The sequence below is a fragment of the Pangasianodon hypophthalmus genome, chromosome 13 (genome assembly GCF_027358585.1).
Source record: "Pangasianodon hypophthalmus isolate fPanHyp1 chromosome 13, fPanHyp1.pri, whole genome shotgun sequence".
NCBI classification, from domain to species: Eukaryota; Metazoa; Chordata; class Actinopteri; order Siluriformes; family Pangasiidae; genus Pangasianodon; species Pangasianodon hypophthalmus.
Window position 1 is genome coordinate 14,438,870 of NC_069722.1, and position 20,470 is coordinate 14,459,339.

General features: G+C 38.1%; 1 protein-coding gene across 1 annotated transcript; it reads right to left on the bottom strand.

Annotated features, from left to right (window-relative positions):
• Window positions 1-1,393: 1,393 nt before the first annotated feature.
• LOC113528545 (splicing factor U2AF 65 kDa subunit) lies at window positions 1,394-19,164 on the bottom strand. Its single transcript, XM_026917155.3, has 11 exons — window positions 19,031-19,164; window positions 17,272-17,401; window positions 16,309-16,412; window positions 13,538-13,689; window positions 13,036-13,152; window positions 12,194-12,332; window positions 11,830-11,909; window positions 7,405-7,527; window positions 7,131-7,217; window positions 6,562-6,804; window positions 1,394-3,089 (listed from the first exon to the last, which is right to left on the bottom strand). The coding sequence occupies exons 1-11, from the start codon at window positions 19,077-19,079 to the stop codon at window positions 2,958-2,960; spliced, it is 1,356 nt and encodes a 451-aa protein (XP_026772956.1). The 5' UTR covers window positions 19,080-19,164; the 3' UTR covers window positions 1,394-2,957.
• Window positions 19,165-20,470: the final 1,306 nt, after the last annotated feature.

A 20,470-nucleotide genomic window follows, 5' to 3' on the forward strand; every position in this document is an offset into this window, starting at 1 on the left:
CATCCACTTTCAGTAACCTCTTTATCCTAGTTATGGTCGCAGTGGATTCAAAGCCTATCCCAGGAACACTGGGCATGAAGTGGGAGTAGGAGTAGGAAACCAGAGAACCAGGAGGAAACACATGGACATGGGGAGACCATGCAAAACTACACACAGTCACAAAACCTGAGCTTAGGATTGAACCAGGGACCCTGACCCTGTGAGGAGGCAAACCTACCCACTTTGCCATTGTATCACCTGTGAAGTCCTCAATGTGGAGGATCAGCCTGCCATAGTGTTCTCCCTGAGCAGAAGTGATACGTGATAATCCTAAACCCCACTCTGGACATGGTGAAAAAAAAATTGGAAAAAAAGGTGGTCAAAATGACAATAAAACAGATGGTCAGTACCTTGGTGTAGAGAAGTGGTTCTCAAAGTGGAAGTCTAATATTTAAAATAGTTGGATTATGTTCATAAAATAAGGGGCTCAGTGAAATTTGTTTTACAGCTAAAGGGGTTCCTGGCTACAAAAAGTTGGACGACCCCTGGCAAGAAGTCTGGCACAGGTCTGATTTTACAGTCAGCTTTAACAGTAACCAGAGGCAGAAAAACACATGTCTGTTGGACTCTGGGTGGAAGTGGGACAAACCTTTAGACTACTGACAGGATACAGTACTAATGAACCCAGTATTGTGTGGCAGCTGGAATCTTAGTTTATTTTCGGGATTTTGGAGACTTCTGCCAGATCCACTTTACGTCACTGCAGTGTAAAGCAACCAGACAAAGAACCAGCAGATTTCCATGAGGAGAAAGTGCAGGATAAAAAAGGTTATGCAGGCAGTCCATGGTGGTCATGGATGCTAATACTGCATGTAGCTTAGTTTGTTGTAGAACCTCTTCGACATTTGCAAATTTAGTTTCACTAATGTCATAGTCAAAAACCAATGCAGTAACAGTAATTTCTTCTGATATAGTTTCCATTTCACTGCAAAAAGTGATTAGCAAATGAAAATATCTTAAATATAGTATTAAATCTAGTATTTCCTATTATAAGATTACAGTAAACCAAATATAAGATTATTATACCTATTTCTATACATTACTAATTTTAAACAATCTTGTTCTATTGGCAGATAACTTTCTAATTTTAAGCATTTATTTCTAGAAAGAAGCAAAATTATCTGCCAATAAGAAAATTTAATGCTTGAAATGAATAACACTCTCTAAAAACAAGTTTAAAAAAAAACAAATTTATTTTTTGCAGTGATGCTTTCTGAAATCAGATACATACACACACACAAACACACACACATTTTTATATATATATATATATATATATATATATATATATATATATATATATATATATGCTCTCCATACATCTGATGCACTTCATTAAAACAGAAGACTGATGTATTGCAGAATACAGTCTTTTATTGCAGCCAAACCAGTTGCAGGTTTCACTTTACAAAACTAAGCATTGGTTAAGTTTGGAACACTTTTGTTCTAAAATGATTACCGTTTGTAGATTTTCATTTTATTTGTGTAATCTTATTGGTGTAAAGGTAGCATATGAGTTCAAATATGATATATAACATGAATGTGATTTGGCTAAAGGAAACTGCTGGGGTTTCTTTGTTGCAGCTTCTAATAGTCCTAAAACATCTGTAAAACTATAGTGTTCACTTAAACCAGCCCAAATCCAGATACATTCCTAACATCACAGAAACACTTATACAGTTACACACACACACACACACACACACACAAATAATAATAATAATAATCACAGCTCGACTTGTCTGGAATCTGATTTAAACATAAGGTGCAACATACTCATAATAAATACAGATAAATTGTATAAATAGAATAGAATTATATACTGTACAATTACTCTCTCTCACACAAACACTTACACTTGTGAATCTTCCTGTAATACAGTATTTACACCATTAGTAGACTTTAAATACACATATGAACACACTTCTTTTTGCCTTAACATAAGATAAGGAGCAGCAAATGTTTTATCGAACATTTTTCTTTAGATAACAGTGTCATTTTTCATTTGAACTACAAATGAATCATACCAGGATTTAATCTAAATTAAAACTTAAGGTATTTACTGCATTACAGATCTGACCCTTTATTCATCAAGCCACTTACGCAGGAAGTCAGTCATAACTGCTTGAAAATTAGATTAGATCAAGATTACAAATATGAGAGAACTCTTAAGTCTGAGTTAACATTTGACAAAATGATTGCACTCAGACGCAGAGGACACACCTTTCAGCAACAGAGAAATGTTCCAGACACCCTAAAGGTGGTTAACGAGTGGGTTAAGCTGTTTTGACAGATCTTGAAATTTACATCAGTAGAGCTTAGAATGATTGCCACATTACAATTTTTAGGACCAGAGAAAATGCAGTGGTACAGCAGTGATGATTTGGTACCATCGGGTAACAATAAGTATAGGACAAACCAATACGGTTAGCACCTACAGCATCTCACATCATTCACACGCACATGTATTTCTTTGCCATTCACAATAAACACTCCTTTAAGATTGATTCTGAGAGTCTTGTTAAATATAGGCGCAGATAACACAATAAGCTTGAGCGTGAAGCAATACACATAAGTTAACCATTTTATTATTTGTCTTCTGTAAATAAAATTACGTCACTGTAAATTAAGATATAAAAGCTAGCTAGATTTTTGTTTTGCGTTAACAGAAATGTACCGTCTTACTTAGATCATATATTTTGTCTTGATAATGTGAAATGATGAATGCTAAAAGCATTCTTGTGAAAATATTTAATAGTTATTTATGTTGTAATGTTGCTCAAAAAATCTATACGCTGGTCTACTCACATCAAATTTGTAGGTAATAAAAAAAAACGTGTTACAGTAAAAGAAAAACCTGCTCCAGACCGTTTGTCGGAAACTATAAATCGAACATCCCGCTGTCCTTCTGGCACCTTTCAGAATTCATGTCTGTGGTACAAGTCTGGATCGTAGTACTTGGTGACTACAACACGATTAGCAAACTTTCGTCCGGTCAGAGCCTGCATGGCCTTCTGACAGTCTGCTGCTGATCCGTACTCCACAAATATCTGCAACATAGATGTTAAAAATTATGAGTGCAGTTCAGTAATCAGTGTGTGAACAGACCTAATCTTTGAGCACATTTATCCCTTTATTAATTCTCTACTTGTTATTACTTAATGATAAAATTAGGTCATCTCTTTCCCTTGTCCAAATTATGGGGCGCTTCTTTTTTTGACAAAGCAACATCATTCATCATCATGACTTATATCACCTCTACATGACCTATATTATATAGGTCAAGTGACTTTAACAGGATTAATGGCATCAAAAAATCATACACAGGCACTGATTTAAAAATACAATTGTAATACCGTTAGAAAAAACTTGCCACAGTAAACTTGGTGTCATTATAGATAATTGCTGCACTTTTACACGTCCAAAGCCAACAGCCTTTGAAAAGGTTTTCACACACATTAAGGTCTGCATACTTTTGTTTAAAATTCATATCATTTAAATGTTTTTTCAAAAAAACATCTCACCACCTTTAACCACCAAATACACTATATGGCCAAAAGTATGTAGACATCTGAGCATCACACCCATACATTCGCCTCCGAAAGTATTGGAAACTCAAGGCCAATTCTTGTATTTTTGCTATGCACTGAAGACATTTGGGTTTGAGATTAGAAGATGAATATAGGATGATAAATCAGAATTTCAGTTTTAATTTCCTGATATTTACATCTAGATGTGTTAAACAATTTAGAACATGGCATCTTTGGTGGCAGACCACCCAATTTTTAGATGAGCAAAAGTATTGGAACAACTAGTCTAAAAGTAAATAACACTTAATATTTGGTTGCATATCCCTTGCTTGCAATAACAGCATCAAGCTGGCGACCCACTGACATCACCAAACTGTTGCATTCTTCTTTTGTGTCTTTTCCAGGCTTGTACCACAGCTTCTTAAGTTGTTGTTGTTTTGGGGGGTGTCTCCCTTCAGTCTCCTCTTCAGGAGGTGAAATGCATGCTCGATCTGGTGATTGACTTGGCCAGTCTAAAACCTTCCACTTTTTCCCCTGATGAAGTCCTTTTTTCTGTTAGCAGTGTGGTTTGGGTTATTGTCTTGCTGTATGATGAAGCTCCTCCCATTAGATCAGATGCATTTCTCTGTAAACTGGCAGACAGAATGTTGCTGTAGACTTCTGAATTCATTCTGCTGCTACCATCTTGAGTTACATCATCAATAAAGATTAGTGAGCCTTTTCCAGAAGCAGCCATCAAAGCCCAAGCCATGATACTACCTCCACCATGCTTGACCAAGGAGCTCGTATGTTTTGGATCATGAGCAGATCCTTTCTTTCTCCACACTTTGGCCTTTCCATCACTTCGGTAGAGGTTAATCTTGGTTCCAGAACTTTTGTGTCTCATCTCTGTATTTCTTTGCAAATTCCAATCTGGCCTCCTGATTCTTGAGTGGTTTGTATCTTGTGGTTTGGCTTCTTTACACGATTGCGATACCTTCACCCCTGCCCTGTGGCGGTTGTTGGTGAATCACTGACTGTTGTTTTTGGGTTTTTCTTCACAGCTCTCACAACGTTTCTGTCATGAACTGCTGTTATTAGTACACCAGTGGTTTCTTTCTTTTTCAGGAAATTCCAAATTGTTGTATTTGCTATGCCCAATGCCTGTGTAATGGCTCTGATTTCCTGATTTTTCCTCTTTTCTCAGCTTCAAAATGGCTCACTTTTCTCCCATAGACAGCTCTCTGGTCTTCATGTTTGTTTATCCTCTTTAACAACAAATGCAGTCTTCACAGGTGAAACCCAAAACTCAAACCAAGAGACATTCAGAGTTATTAATTGTTTAAACAATCAATCTAACAGAGCACACCAGGGCAACAAGAAACACCTGTAAATATCATTAAATGAAAGCTGAAATTCTGATCTATCATTTCATATTCATCTTTTGATCTCAAACCCAAATGTCTTTAGTATATATCAAAAAACAATAGAATTGGCCTTGCTGTTCCAATACTTTCAGAGACTGTATGTTGGCCTTCCCCAAACTGTCGCCACAAGGTTTGAAGCACATTATTGTCTAGAATGTCTTTGTATGCTGTAGCATTGAAATTTCCAGTCACTGGAAGTAAGTAGCCCAAACATGTTCCAGCATGAAAATGCCCCAAGGTCTATAAAGAGGCTGTAGTGGAAGAACTCGAGTGGCCTGCACAGAACCCTGACCTCAACCCCACTGAACACTTTTGGGATGAACTGGAATGCCGACCACATGCCAGGCCTCCTCGTAGGACATCAGTGACCGACCTCACAAATGCTCTTGTGGCTGAATGGGCATTTAAGTAATTCAAGTAATTCCCACAACTACGTTCCAAAATCTAGTAGAAAGCTTTCCCAGGAGAGTGAAGGCTTCTATAACAGCAAAGGGGGACTAAATCTGGAATGGGATGTTCAACAAACATATATGGGTGGGTCAGGTATCCACATACTTTTGGCCATATAGCGTATATGTCAATTGACCAGAATTATCTTTGAGCATATGTATGTATTCAGTGGATGAACATAGATTGATTATCTACTTGTTATTACTTCATGACGGAATCTTATGGGATCTCCCCCTTTTCCAGCTCATAAGGTACTTACATTTTCCAAAACAACACCAATGGTGAGTCATCTATTGAGACAGAAATATATGACGTGGCTCCCACCCACCTCACAACTCCAAATTTTGACGCAATGTCATGAATACTGTTAGGTGGTTCACATTACATGTCAAAGAATTTCCCATCACGTGTAAAGGAATTTCCCAACATCAGTAGTAATAACAAAGCTCCATATATGAATGTAGACCAATTATGTCCATTTATGTAGATTAAATAATTTCAAAGATACACAGTAAAGGTCCAAAAAACGTACACCCTAGTGACAAGGAAAAGTACAGTTTAATATCTTATTTTCCCGAGATTATCTGCAGACTTTTAATGTATGGCAGGGATGTTGTCATGGAGACAGACCTCTAAGAGGGTCAATGTGTACAAGAACAAAATGACACAAAAGGCACAAAATCACAAGTGATGTTGAGGTGGAATCACTGTCATGCTGGAACAGGTTTGGGCCCCTTAGTTTCTCTAGGAGAGAAATCATAATACTACAACAAAAAACTATACTACTACATAATACTACAACAAAAAGGTTTGGGAAGGGCTACATATGGGTATGATGGTCAGGTGTCCACATACTTTTGGCCATATAGCATATCAATCACCATGTTGTGTCTGTTCAATCATTCAGATTTAAAGAGATTTTCAAAAGGATGGCCTACTTGAGGGAATAATGTTTTTGTGATGTCATCAATAATACTAGTATAGCAATACCTTGATGGTAAGATTAGTTCAGAGTTTCTTATCCTGGTTTACTGCAATACCATATACCATTAGACTCCTACCTACAGCTACAGAAAACTCCTCTTGCAGCCACTCAGCCATAAACAGGCATACATGCATTCTTTGTTTGGACAGACCTTCCCACAGCCAGGCACTTCCACTCCGTGGACAGGTCGAGGGATCTCAATGGAGCGCACGCTGCCGTATTTACAGCACTCCTCCCTGACGTCCTCTAGGATCTCTTCATAGTCATCATCGTCAAGCAGCTCCTCAGGCAGCACCATGTTGAGGAGGCACAGCACTGCAGTGGGCATGGCTGAGTTCTGCAGCCTCTGCAACCCAGGTACCTGCAGGCTCACCGGACTCTCTGTGATCACAGTCTATAGGGAAAAACATCGATGAGAATCCATTTGATTCATGGCAAGTCGCTTCATTATAGAATCCATACATTCCGTTTTTTTGGAAGACTGTCGGAAGAATTTAAAGCTTTAAAGCCTTTTCTGGTATGTGGAATTTGTTTCCATTTAAAAATTCAGAAGCAGAAAGCTCCAAAGATTTAACATTGACTGACAAACCAGAATTTGCTTACATTTACAGGGTACCTACACAAGGACAGGAGGAAAAACAAACCTTTTATTGGTAACCAGAGAGAAAGGTAAAAACACAGCACACATAGTGGTCATGGAGAGATGTCACTGGAACTTACTGGATTTGCATTCTTTGCCCCGACACTGGCACGCTGGACGATGAGCTTTTTATCACCAAGCTGCATTCCATTCAGCCCTGCCACTGCCTAAATCCGACATACGAGTCATGCCTTTGTTATTAATACAACAACAGCATAAAGCAACATTGGATAGAAAGCATTAATTAATGTACCCACTGGGATGTGTGACAAGACAAACAGTCAATTACCTATAAATCCTCTGATCATCAAAAAACAGTATTTTCTGTTTTTGCTCTGAATATCATGTCTATACCTGGTCAGTGGCACCAATCTCCACATATTCACAGAAAGCATAGCCTTTGGACAGTGATGTAGCACTGTCTTTGACAAGGTTGAAGGCTTTGAGTGGTCCAAATGATGTCAAAAGCTCCTTAACCTGTGCAAGAGATAAGGATATACAGAATTTTCATGACAGCAATGGGCAGGACAAGAGGAGAATAAATGAAAACTTATTGACTAATGAGGAAAGAAATTAAGTGGTAAAATGAGATGACAGCAAAAATCCCAAACCATAACACATCCCTTTACTCTTTACATTATTACTGGTGATGTAGTACTAAAATGACTAAAATGAATACTGTTACATAATTAAAGAGCAGTGATTTCTAATCACATGTTCACGTTTAAAGGTTTAAAAAGTTGAATCTTTGGTGTTATGTTCACAGAACAAGCAGATCTGAGAGTCTGCTTTTATGACACAAAATGAGTGTAGTATGGTATTATGCCATGACTATAAAAATAAAATATTCACATTATAAGGAATGCATTTAAATACCACCAATAGTGTGAACCACTGCTATGTTTATGAGCAGATATTTGTGCCTTTAAAATCAACCCACCACAACTAGCCATCTTCCACCCACCCTGCCCCGCCCCCCAGAAATCCCTGAGCGGGTTTGCGCGCTCCAAAAGTGTGATGGGAGGAGAAGGAGTGCCAGCCGTGGGGGAGGAAATACCCCTGCTGGCAGGAAGTTGATCCGTGTGAGGTACGGAATGTCTTACTTGCCTTGTATTACATGTTGACATGGCAGCAGTAGATCAGTAATAGTGAACAAATTATGAGCGCAGACTTAACGATCTTACAGGCCCCTAGCTGGGGACAAAGTGGGGGGAACAAAAACGAAAGAGCTGTGAGTTTCAGGGCAGTAACAGTGACTGCAAGAATTTTTTTTAAAAATATGAGAAGAAAAAGAGTACATTAATCTCCATTTGAGCCTAGTAGTTTGCACTGGCTGTTATATTCCAATTAGGAAGGAGAACTTACTGAATCATTACTCTATGTAAAGTAATGCATCTGGTTCAGCAAAGAAAGTAACCTTATTACTTCTAATATTATTATATTCATCCAACATTACAAACATAAGTTGTCAGTGTGTATGAGAGAGAATGAAGAGAGAGATTGTCATTGATCCACCCAGTATAGAAGCCAAAAAGCATTTATGTAGTCATTACTGCTTATCTATTTGAGAATTAAATGTGACACCAAGTCACCTAGTCACAATGGTAACTACAGTTCATAGAAAAAATGCAATCAGTTACATGTTCATGAATAATGATATACATCGCTGGCATTATAATTGGGAGATATACAGTACTGTGCAGCCTTAGGCACCCTATTTTTTAATATAAATTTTGTCTTAAATGTTTATTTTATGTAATCTGCATTATTGTGTCAATAGCAAAGAGCAAATGTTAGGTTTCCAAACAGTCATTTAAAAAAATTGTTACAGACATACACCGATTAGCCATAACATTAAAACCACCTGCCTAATATTGTGTAGCTCCCCTTGTGCCATCAAATCAGCTCTGATCCGTCGAGGCATGGACTCCACAAGACCTCTGAAGGTGTGCTGTGGTATCTGGCACCAAGACATTAGCAGCAGATCCTTTAAGTCCTGTAAGTTGCGAGGTGAGGCCTCCACAGATGGGACTTGTTTGTCCAGCACATCCCACAGATGCTCGATAGGATTGAGATCTGGGGAATTTGGAGGCCATGTCAACATCTTGATCTCTTTGTCATGTTCTTCAAACTATTCCTGAATTTTGCAGTGTGGCAGGGCGCATTATCCTGCTGAAAGAGGCCACTGCCATTAGGGAATATCACTGCTATGAAGGGGGGTACTTGGTCTGCAGCAATGTTTAGGTAGGTGGTACATGCCAAAGTAACATGCAAATGAATGCCAGGACCCAAGGTTTCCCAGCAGAACATTGCCCAGAGCATCCCACTTGCCTTCTTCCCATAGTGCATCCTGGCGCCATCTCTTCCCTAGGTAAGCAACGCACACACTCCCAGCCGTCCACACAGTGTAAAAGAAAACGTGATTCAGACCAGGTCTATTTCTATCCTTGCTCCATGGTCCAGTTCTGATGCTCACATACCCATTGTAGGTGTTTTCAGCAGTAGACAGGGGTCAGTATGGGCACTCTGAACAGTCTGCGGCTATGCAGCCCCATATGCAGCAAGCTGCGATGCACTGTGTGTTCTGACGCCTTTCTATCATAGACAGCATTAACTTTTTCAGCAATTTGTGCTACAATAGCTCTTCTGTGGAATCGGACTAGACAGGCTAGCCTTCGCTCCTCATGCGCATCAATGAGCCTTAGGCGCCCATGATCCTGTCACCAGTTCACTGGTTGTCCTTCCTTGGACCAATTTTGGTAGGTACTAACCACTGCATACTGGAAACACCCCATAAGACCTGCCGTTTTGGAGATGCTCTGACCCAGTCATCTAGCCATCACAATTTGGCCCTTGCAAAGTTGCCAAGATCCTTATGCTTGCCCATTTTTCCTGCTTCCAACACATCAACCTTGAGAACTGACTGTTCACTTGCTGTCTAATATATCCCACCCCTGGACAGGTGCCATTGTAACGAGATAATCAATGTTATTCACTTCACCTGTCACTGGTTTTAATGTTATGGCTGATCAGTATATGTTGTATATTGTAATATACAAGAAATATATTAGATATTTTACCACAGCTCTGTTATATAACAGCAGCTCTGACAGTACTGCTGGCTGCAGTTCAAATCATCCGTTTGATCCTGAGCTCAGGTTACTGTGTGTGTGAAGTTTCTGTGTACGTTCTTCTCGTGTCTGCATGGGTTTCTTCTGTGTTCTCTGTTTTGCCTTCCAGCACTCAAAAATTGAACTGAGGTGTAAATAAGTGTGTCCACGCTTCACATCAAATGTTCCCTGGATATTCTCCAGATCTGCTGCCATCCTGACCAGAATAAAGTGCTTACTGAAGATGAATGAATGAATGATGATGTTGTATGATGGATGGTCCGCATAATCTAACGCTACTAATAAATGGATTTAATTGGATTGTGTTATTTTACAAATTTGTCTAATCATTGATATGGTGAAGTTTTCTATAAGGAAATGTTAAACATTTATGGAAGGAGACACTGTGCATTGTAATGATCTGTCTTCCGTTATGGGAATGTCTTTAGAACAGAGGACTTTGCACTTATGTAGGCTACAAACAGGGAACAACTGTTTGTAGCTGCCATAACCTAAGTGATAACAGGAACTAACGACACTGAATGTAACCATAAATGGTTAAAGATATGACATGTTCTTTAATAAAATAAAAAAATCTAATCACTGACAAACTGTATTGACATAAGAGGAATAAAACTATTTGAGACATGCTGTCGTTGGAAATCAGTCGGTTTCAGGGCATCACACAACCTTGGTATTGATTAATTTCCTATTACATAATGCTCTACCGTGTTTTATTTTCAGATAAAAACATAATGGAAGCGCTCTGGAATTATCTGCAGAAACAGAAGCAAATGCAAGAGCCAACGTCTCTAAAAGAACTGTGGCAGGTTCTTCAAGATGCTTGGAAAAACTTACAAGCCAATTTCCTTTAAAAAAATCAAATAAATTAATGACTTTTAGTGTCATTACACGTTTAGTGTTTTACTCTTTATGCCAATTTTTATGTAGAAACATTTCATTTCATTATTTTTGAAGACATCATTGCTTTGCAGAATAACATATGCTTAAGACTTTTGCACAGTACTGTATACATAACAAAGAATTAAATGTTGCAAGAAACACTGGACTGTCCAAGCTATAGCTATGAGTTTAGGAGATATATAGTGACCATTTGCAAGCTTTATTCAGTACGAAAAAAGACAAAGCCCAGGACTCTTTTAAGTATTAATTCAATATCTAAAGTCATAGTTTGACTTTTTACTATTCAGAAATTAATTTACTCAAACTCATCAGTATGAATAATGATAAATCAACCAGTTTACCATCTGTTAACATCTTTTCCACAATAAATCAGCAGATGTTCAAGCAAGTGGAATAATGGGCCTAGATGGAAAATCTGTCTTTTCACTTTTTAATCATACCACCAGTGTTTGATAAATTGAATAAAAAATATCTGCAAAAATGTTACTTTTATAACATCACTACCTTATCGTACTTATTACTGAACAACTGCAAATCTAAAACTGCCTTTTGAAATCATACACATTAAATTAAAAGCTATGACTAAAAGCTATAGTGGAATTACAATTAGCTTAATCAGTACAACCTAAATAAGTAAGACAACTGGAAAACGTGTGCTATTTAGTGCTGTTCTAAGATGGATGGAGTGATTTTTAAGACAAAAAAAACTATATTAGCATTTTGTGCAAGAGATAAAAAAAAATACCTGATCGTCATTAAGATAGTTGGGCAAACCTCCAATGAAGAGTTTATTGGGAGAGTCTGGTACAACTGTGGATACAACTCCTGGTGGTGTAAAATAGTAGTTAAAACAAAATTGAAAACTTACTTAATAATTAAACAAAATCTATTCAGCCACACATGAGGAAAATATTTTATATCAAAGAGGAACTTTGTTCATCTCATTGTGATGATTACTGATAATTATTAGTGATTATATTTAATTTCTCAGTTGCCAGTATTGAGTACTAAATAATTTTATTTCATTTCTCAATACCTACAATCATTTTTATGCTAATTACTAAGCACATGGCGTCAAAGCTAATCAAATGTGAGCACATATTACTTACCTGGTACATGGAAAGCAGGCTGCTCAGAAATACCAGGCAGAGGTCGATAGTCATGAGGTCGCCGGATCTTCAGTGCCTGCCCCTGAAAGTTGATTCCGTCAAACGCCATGGCCTGTGTGGTTTCATCTACAGATCGAAACTGAAGGAAAACATTTTTTAACACACACTGCAGTCACGAAGACGGAGAAGAACCTTGCTCTACATGCATATCATATTATGCTACGGTTGCTATGTAGTTGAAGCTTCTAAAAAAAAAATTGTCAAGTCCGTCATCCAGCCTGTGTTGTCTGTGAGGTGTGCTGAAATAAGGCCAAGGTGTCTTTTGGATGTAGACCTCAATCTGTGGCAAGACTTGAAAATGGATTCCAATCACTGGGAAAAATATCAGGATCCAGAAGTACAAAGCTGACAAAGACATATCCCAGAAGACTTGCAGATGTATTGAATATTTGAGTCATTTTGAATTTCTGGTTGTACCACTACAAATTGTGGAAAATTTCAAGGGGGTGAATACTTATGCACAGCACTGTATCATTGTCAAAGTACACTGATTTTATTTAGAAATGATTTTATTAGCAACACTACAGAGACTCAAATATTTACGAAGCTTACACTAAGATTAAAAAATTAATAAGGAAATAATAAGGAACAAAGAAATTAAATAAGACCAGATTAAGAATATTATGATGAAAAAGTAATATGTTTGAGATCCATGTACTCATATATCTAAAGAATTTCACTCTTTCTGTTATTCATCATGCCCTTTGATTGTTGTGCATTCATGCAGTATATTTTAGGCATCCAGAGGACAAATAAGCAACCCAATATGAAATGTTACTTACCTCAAGGAAGGCAAAGTTTTTATCCTGATTGATCTGCACTGCAAGCACAGGGTTGCTGGGTGTTTGGGAAAGTCCAACAAATCTCATTTGAGTATTAAAGAACTCTGCCATTGACTCCTAAGGACAATAGAAAGTGGTTTGTTATTAAGATTTAAAGGGTATCTACTTCTTCCTATAAGGGATCAGCTCAAGCAATTGCCTGTCAATACAGACATGAGAAGCTATTATGTCAATCTTGATGATGATAATAATATGATAATTGTCAGGAAGCACTTTAAGGGCAAGCCCTCATTTACAACGGTGCCAAGTTACTAAAAATGGAAGACGATCCCAGTGAGACATGACCGTCCTACTTTTCTGTACACAACAATATGACGAGTTGAATAATTCGTTTTGAAACTGAGAGCTGAATGCTGAACAGAATCAGAGTGATCACACCTGTACATCTCCAAATTACAGAATCAAAAGAAACAGTGCTATCCTGCTAATTTGGGATGCTCACCTCAGTGACTCCAAATGGTATGTTGCCAACATACAGACGTCGCGCTTGTCTGGTCATTTGGCTGCCAACAGCGGGCACCTGCGCTGGCGTCACAGCCATTCCTGCCGTACTGGACGTAGCCAGAAGCGCTATGGTAGGGATCTGCCCAGCAGCTACAAAAAGTGGATAAATGCTACATTACAGACTTTGGGCAGGGGTATTTCATACACTAGTGCTTGATAGAAGGATTATTAGTTAAAATTTGGTTTAAAAAAATTAGCACAATATATTTGAAACAGTGGACAAAAATACTGCATTACAAAGAAGAGTTACTAACAGTGAATGTTATTTGCACTACTGTAGATTGCTAACTAATCCATTAATAAGCAATTTGGAGGATATAGCACTCTATACTAATCAACACACAGAGCTAAACCTGACAGAGGCACAGGAGTGATAAATATGACCTCTGTCTGGGCTGAAAATAACACCTCCATTTACAGTAATGATAAAATTTTAAATTCTTGGCCAGAAATGATTTATAGGACTACACTACTTTGCCATTTGTATGTATGAATCCCATGTATGAATTATATATATATATATATATATATATATATATATATATATATATATATATATATATATATGTATGTGTGTGTGTGTGTGTGTGTGTGTGTGTGTGTGTGTGTGACATCACATTTTAAATCATTAGAACAATTTACATGGGAAGTATCATAAAACAGCGATAAATCACTAGAAAATACTAAAATACAGTGCAATGATGCCAACTTAGCCTTATTTGTCAATAGATTTTGCAACTTTTTAGAATGGAGCCTAGGGACAAGTCTAGAGACTTTTTAGGCATATGTTAGCAACTGTCCTGGACTCCAGCTCACATCACTGCTGCTGGTTTTACGAGTTGAGGGAGCAGGATCAGTCGACATAACACCATTGTGTGAAGTCTGACTGAGCTGCACTTGTCTGAGCAGAAGTTCCTATTGACCAATCACTGATCACCACCATATGTCCCATCCTAAAACTTGTTTGTTCTACATTTTAAACTCTCGTCTTGTCTATATTAAAGTAATAAAACTGAGAAAATCTTTGTGTCTATTTAAATCCAATCTATGCTTTTTTTGACTGTATTGTATGATTGGTTTGTCTGTTTGCTTATGAAACCATGTATGCTGCCATCTTGGCCAGGTCTCTCTTAAAAAAAGAGATTTTTAATCTGAACGAGATTTTACCTGGTTAAATAAAGGTTAAATAAAAATAATAAATAATAATATTTCCCAACTAATTACTACCAGTGTATTTTGTCTGTGTTTTAAATAGAAACACAGTAGTCATGGCACCATGACTACTTTTTTCTATAAGAAAGGGGTTATAATTTATTATTTTCTATTCTGAGTGGCTTCAGAAAAAAAATGTAACATTGATATGCAAATGATCATAATTAATTAATATGCAAATTAGTCTGTGACATCATTTGGCAACTTCTAGCAAATTTTTCACCATACACTAGCTACCTTCCCCTGAAAACAGTTGGCAACACTGATGTAATGTACCGTAACCTCACACATACATGAAAACTGTGCATTTGTCCCTTGGAAATCAGCCAGTTTACCTTTTCCAGGTCTAAAATATGTGATGCTTTGGGTGTGACCAGGGACGCCACAGACTGAATAGTTTGAAATAAAGACAGTGGAGGAGAAACAAAATCATTGATGTTCACTGTTCTGTGGAGCCTGGGACAAAGCTTTGGTGTGAATGTGCCCAACAGCTGGGAACATGAACAAATTTTTAAGATATGATAATTGTGTGAACCTAATTTTGAGGTTTTCAGTATCTTCCCCCAAAGCAAATAATTAAAATTAAAGCAATTTAAAAGTAATAGGAGTGATTCGATTTGAATCACGATACTGCTTTCATGATTCAATTCAATTTGAATCTCAGAAAATCTGCACAAAATTTGTATGAAGAAAAAAGAACAATGCAAAACAATGTGTGTTTTTGTCTTTACAAAACTAAATATATTAAAGATTGTTATGAACAGAGTTGATTACTGTAAACAAAACATAATACAGATTCGCCATATATAAAAAAATAAATACATATTTATTTTCATATAAATTCTCCCAAAAATTTGTGCCTGACCTGGGGAATTTGAACATGACTGACTGAAACATAATGAGCTCTGTAGCAGAAACAGAGCTCCAAAGTTGGCTAAACTGCCCGATTTCTGTGGCCTCTTTCTTGGGTACTGTAGATCACAGAGGCACGGGGCTGGTGTTATTTGAAAGCTAATGAAGAGCTCTTTTTAACTATTATAACGTGATCGTGTAACCGTATAATGTATAATGCGTGGTGGTCACTGTATCCGTCACTACACAAGTGCAGATGATTTTTCAGTCTCTAATCGGAAGAACGTGATCATGTGACCAGCATGTGATCTATATATTTTAACTCTATGGGATGTGCCAATTTTGACCTCTAGTGTTCAAACAGTGCACACTGTGACATTTTTGCGTTACGATCCATCATGCCACAATGTCTCGTTTCACCCCTATTAAATAATATGGACACCTAAAAAGAATATTGTCATTCCATCATGTACATTACAGTCTTATAACAAATCATAACCTGAATCTTGACCTTCTACCAAAAAATGCTATTACTATGTATTCAACAAAAGACAAAAAACACTGAAAGATATTTTAGACATTTTAGGTTCTGTACAAGGCTTTTAATGCACTGACTACATGATTAAAGAAGGAAATTTGCTGTACCTTGCATAGCTTTGTACTGCAGTGGTGTGATGTGTTCAAATCCTGGTGCTGGAACATCCCAGTATTTGTATGACTTTTTCTTTCTTGTTTTCCGTGGAGAATGACTGAACAAGACAAAAAAGTGTTGTCCAACTTGCTTTTGTGTTAGACTTGCTTTTCATTATAGTGCAATGACAAAAGCTGCAATTTGTGATATCCCTAGCAACACATTCATGCTACTCTGATTTTATTTTTGGCCTGCTTCTTAGGATGCAAGTGTGTTATTATACTATTAGATCTTATAAACATGTTTTAAAGTGAACTGAAAAGACAATTAAATCAAAAATGACATGAATTAGACAATTAATCATTAGCTAAAATGTAATCTGAGCGGTCAAGTCATTACCCCTGCATTCCAAAATTTTGTTTTGCTCATTTGAAATCAGCGTCACATGTCTCCATCCCAGCAAAGGCGAGATCGTAATTCAGTTCACCACATGAAGATCTTACAAAGGTTTCAACAACATGGGGACAAACATGACACACTCACTGCTCCAACTGAGGAATTTTTCTTGCATTGCGATTTTAAAAAATGTCATAGTATCATAAACTGTGGTAAAAGATCAGGTATTTATTGTGATATTAAATTTAGTAATATTAATCAATATTCAATTTTGGCTAATGAAATTGCTTATAACCGCAACACCGAAAAAAGTTATTAGCTGGCTTTTGCATATCTATAATATCAGCAAAGGCCAATATTGCAATAATGATTAACAATATATTGTGCCAGCATTTTTTTCCACCAGTATAGCTCTTAGGTAAACAAAGCACAGAGGAAACTATCAGCATTGCAAGTATTCCCGGTATTGATCTGATTAGATGAGAACTGGCTTGAATAAATGAATCTTGCATAGGTTCAACAGCTCTGCTGAGCAAAATATTGAATAAGACCTGGGCTTGTAAATAATCTTGTACAGGCACCTGTGTTTTTTATGATCTCTGGAACTGCTCCGGCAATCACGGCTTTTGCGCTTCTCTCGGGTGTGATGTTTCTCACCACGACTTGGTGAGCCACTCCGGCTCCTTTTCCTGTGCCTTTCCTTCTCTCTCTCTGCAAAAGGATGAGTAAATATCACTCACCAATTGGCTTTTTTTTTTAAGATAGGAGACTGTTAATTAAATTGGGAAGTGCTTTACCCTGACAATCACAAAGCATCTGCAACAAGCACCTAATGCTATTTCCAATGCGGTCATCATCATGACACAAACACAGCATGACAAATAAACATCATAAAAGCATGCCATTATCGACATTGAGGTAAATGCAAAAGCCTATTTTGTAATAGAGCTCACAGTTATTTTCCTGTGCTAAACTAAAAAAAATGAAATGGATAGACACTATATACCTAGTTTAGATGCATTTTTATACTAATATACCTAAAGTTTAGATCTGACTTAAGCCCTGTTTGGTCTGGATTAGTTTTACATAGGTAGGTGGGATAATATAATTTATTACCAGTGTATCTCTGGGATTTTAGTCCCATCCAAATCTGTCACGTCAGTCATTTTTAGGGGCGTCTGGAAAGATTACACCGTCTTTCACCTAGTATATAAAGACTTGCAGAAAATACCCCAGGTAATATCCTGCATCCATCCACTTTCCATATCGCTTATCATGCACAGAGTCGCAGGGAGCCTGGAGCCTATCCCAGGGAACTCGGGGCACAAGACAGGGGGCACCCTGGACGCCGATCGTAGGGCACAGTCGCACACACACACTCACACACTACGGACAATTTGGAAATCAGCCTACAACACAGGCTTTGGACTGGGGGAGGAAACTGGAGTACCCAGAGGAAACCCCCGAAGCACGAGGAGAATATGCAAGCTCCACGCACGCAGGGTAGAGGCTTAGTTATGATATTTAACAGGACTTGACAAAGACTCGACTTAAGGGATTCGGACAGGACTAAAATCCCAGGGATGTATAACATTACCTCACCTCTCCATGCTCCTGGAGGTTTTAGACAAATGACTGACGTCCTAGCACAGGTATAACCTACATCCTCTACCTGGTATGGTCACGTGACTCACTAAGGCTCAAGCACAACTTGAGCGACCACAAACCCAACAAGCGGTTATATAGCGGTTATAAAGCTCAAAACACTTCAAGTTTGCATGAAAGATGAGAGGTGAAGGTAGTGAGCACTGAACTTTTGGTGTTTCAACCATGCATACATCGTCAAAGACAGTCAAATGTCTATATTTTATACTTATAACAGGAGAATCACTCTATTACAAGCATCTTCCGGCAACATTACTACAGAAACAAACCCAAACAAACCCGCATTTATATTACATTTATACTCAAAAGCTACCTAAAGGCTAATCAATTAAAACATTACTGACCTAACCCGACTTAACTAAAGAACCAACCACAGACTATCGGATTCCCATGGCTACATCCCAAACGCCTCTGTACTGCGCATATAGTGCACTACACTGAGGGCGGACGCCATACAATGTAGTGACAGCGAGTGCACCTATGTAGGCTTTAGGCAGCCAAATGAGACACACCCGTGTTAGGTTCAGTTACCGTGTGGTAATCAACTACCTAGCGAAGAAGCTAACGGTTTAATTATCGATGACTATCTAGATAATAGCAACACGAGAGCAAATTATGAACCGACGGTATTAAATGCAAGGTACAGACATTAAATATTGAAGGAAAACATATTACCTTGCCTATTTTCGCTCAGCTGTTTCTCGAACTCTTCGAAATCGGACATGTTTGGCGGCGGCACCGGAAGCGTTCAGTATAAATAAAGCTGCGGTTGTTAGGAGAAGGTGAGGATGGATTAAAGAGCTTTACACTGGAGCGGAGGAGCTCGTGCAGGGTCCAGGCTCTGCTCTATAGCGCCTCACTCGGGGATCCTTTCAGCTGCATCCGCACACGTTAACCTCGTGTGGGTTGTTATCCTGGGTCACATGCACTTATTTTAAGAAAGGATGCAAACAAACCCTTCATCAATACACTCTATTGTACACTACACTCAGCCTTCTGGAAGATGTGACAACAGTGTGTTATGGCTGACTGATACAGCATGCCTCCTGGTGTGTGTGAGCATTTTTACATTCTCCCTTTCACTCTTTCCTTCTCAGGTAAAATAGGATGTGATCAAGTACTCCTCGGTGCATCCTGGGACTTTGATGGGGGTTACACATGAGGAAGAGTAGCATGTATTATCCATCCATCCGTCCATTGTCTGTACCGCTTATTCTACACAGACTCGCAGGCAGCCTGGAGCCTATCGTCCCAGGGGACTCAGGACACAAGGCAAAGTGCCAGGGCACGATCGCACACACACTCACTACGTGCAATTTGGAAATGCCAGTCAGCCTACAGTGCATGTCTTTGGAGTGGGGCAGGAAACCAGAGTATGTGGAGGAAACCACTGAAGCACAGGGAGAACATGCAAACTCCACGCATGCAGGATGGAGGCAGGATTCAAACTCCAGAGGTGCCACTGTGTCCCCCAGCATGTATTATTATTATTATTATTATTATTATTATTATTATACTACACCTCAACATGGGCAGGAGTATAGTAATAATACAGGGTGTAATAAAAGTCTCCATACATAAGCGAAATTAACACTTTTTAGCAAAATGTTTTCCAAAATTTTCATACTTACTTTATATATATATATATATATATATATATATATATATATATATATATATATATATATTTGTTTTTTTTTCAGATAGCCTTTAAGAATGCCCTGGATAAAAGAAAAAGTACTGAAATCATTCTCATGGCTGGATCGGGAAGATTTCACAAGGTTGCAATGGACGTCACAATTACAATTACATGCATAACACCAGTAATGTGTTAGCATGAGTGGGAGAGATGACTCTATGTGTGTTTAGAGACTTTTGGGACACCCTGTAATTATTATTATTGTAATTATATAATAATCAAGCGCAGTGGGTAGCATTGCTATCTCACAGCTCTAGGCCCCGATATCGATCCTGTGCTCAGATTACTGTCAGTGTCCACATGGGTTTCCTCTGGGTTCTCTGGTTTCCTCCCACCTCCCAAATACATGGCAGCAGGTGGTTTGGTTGTGCTAAATGGCCCCTATATTTGAATGAGTGTATGAATATGTGTGTGCA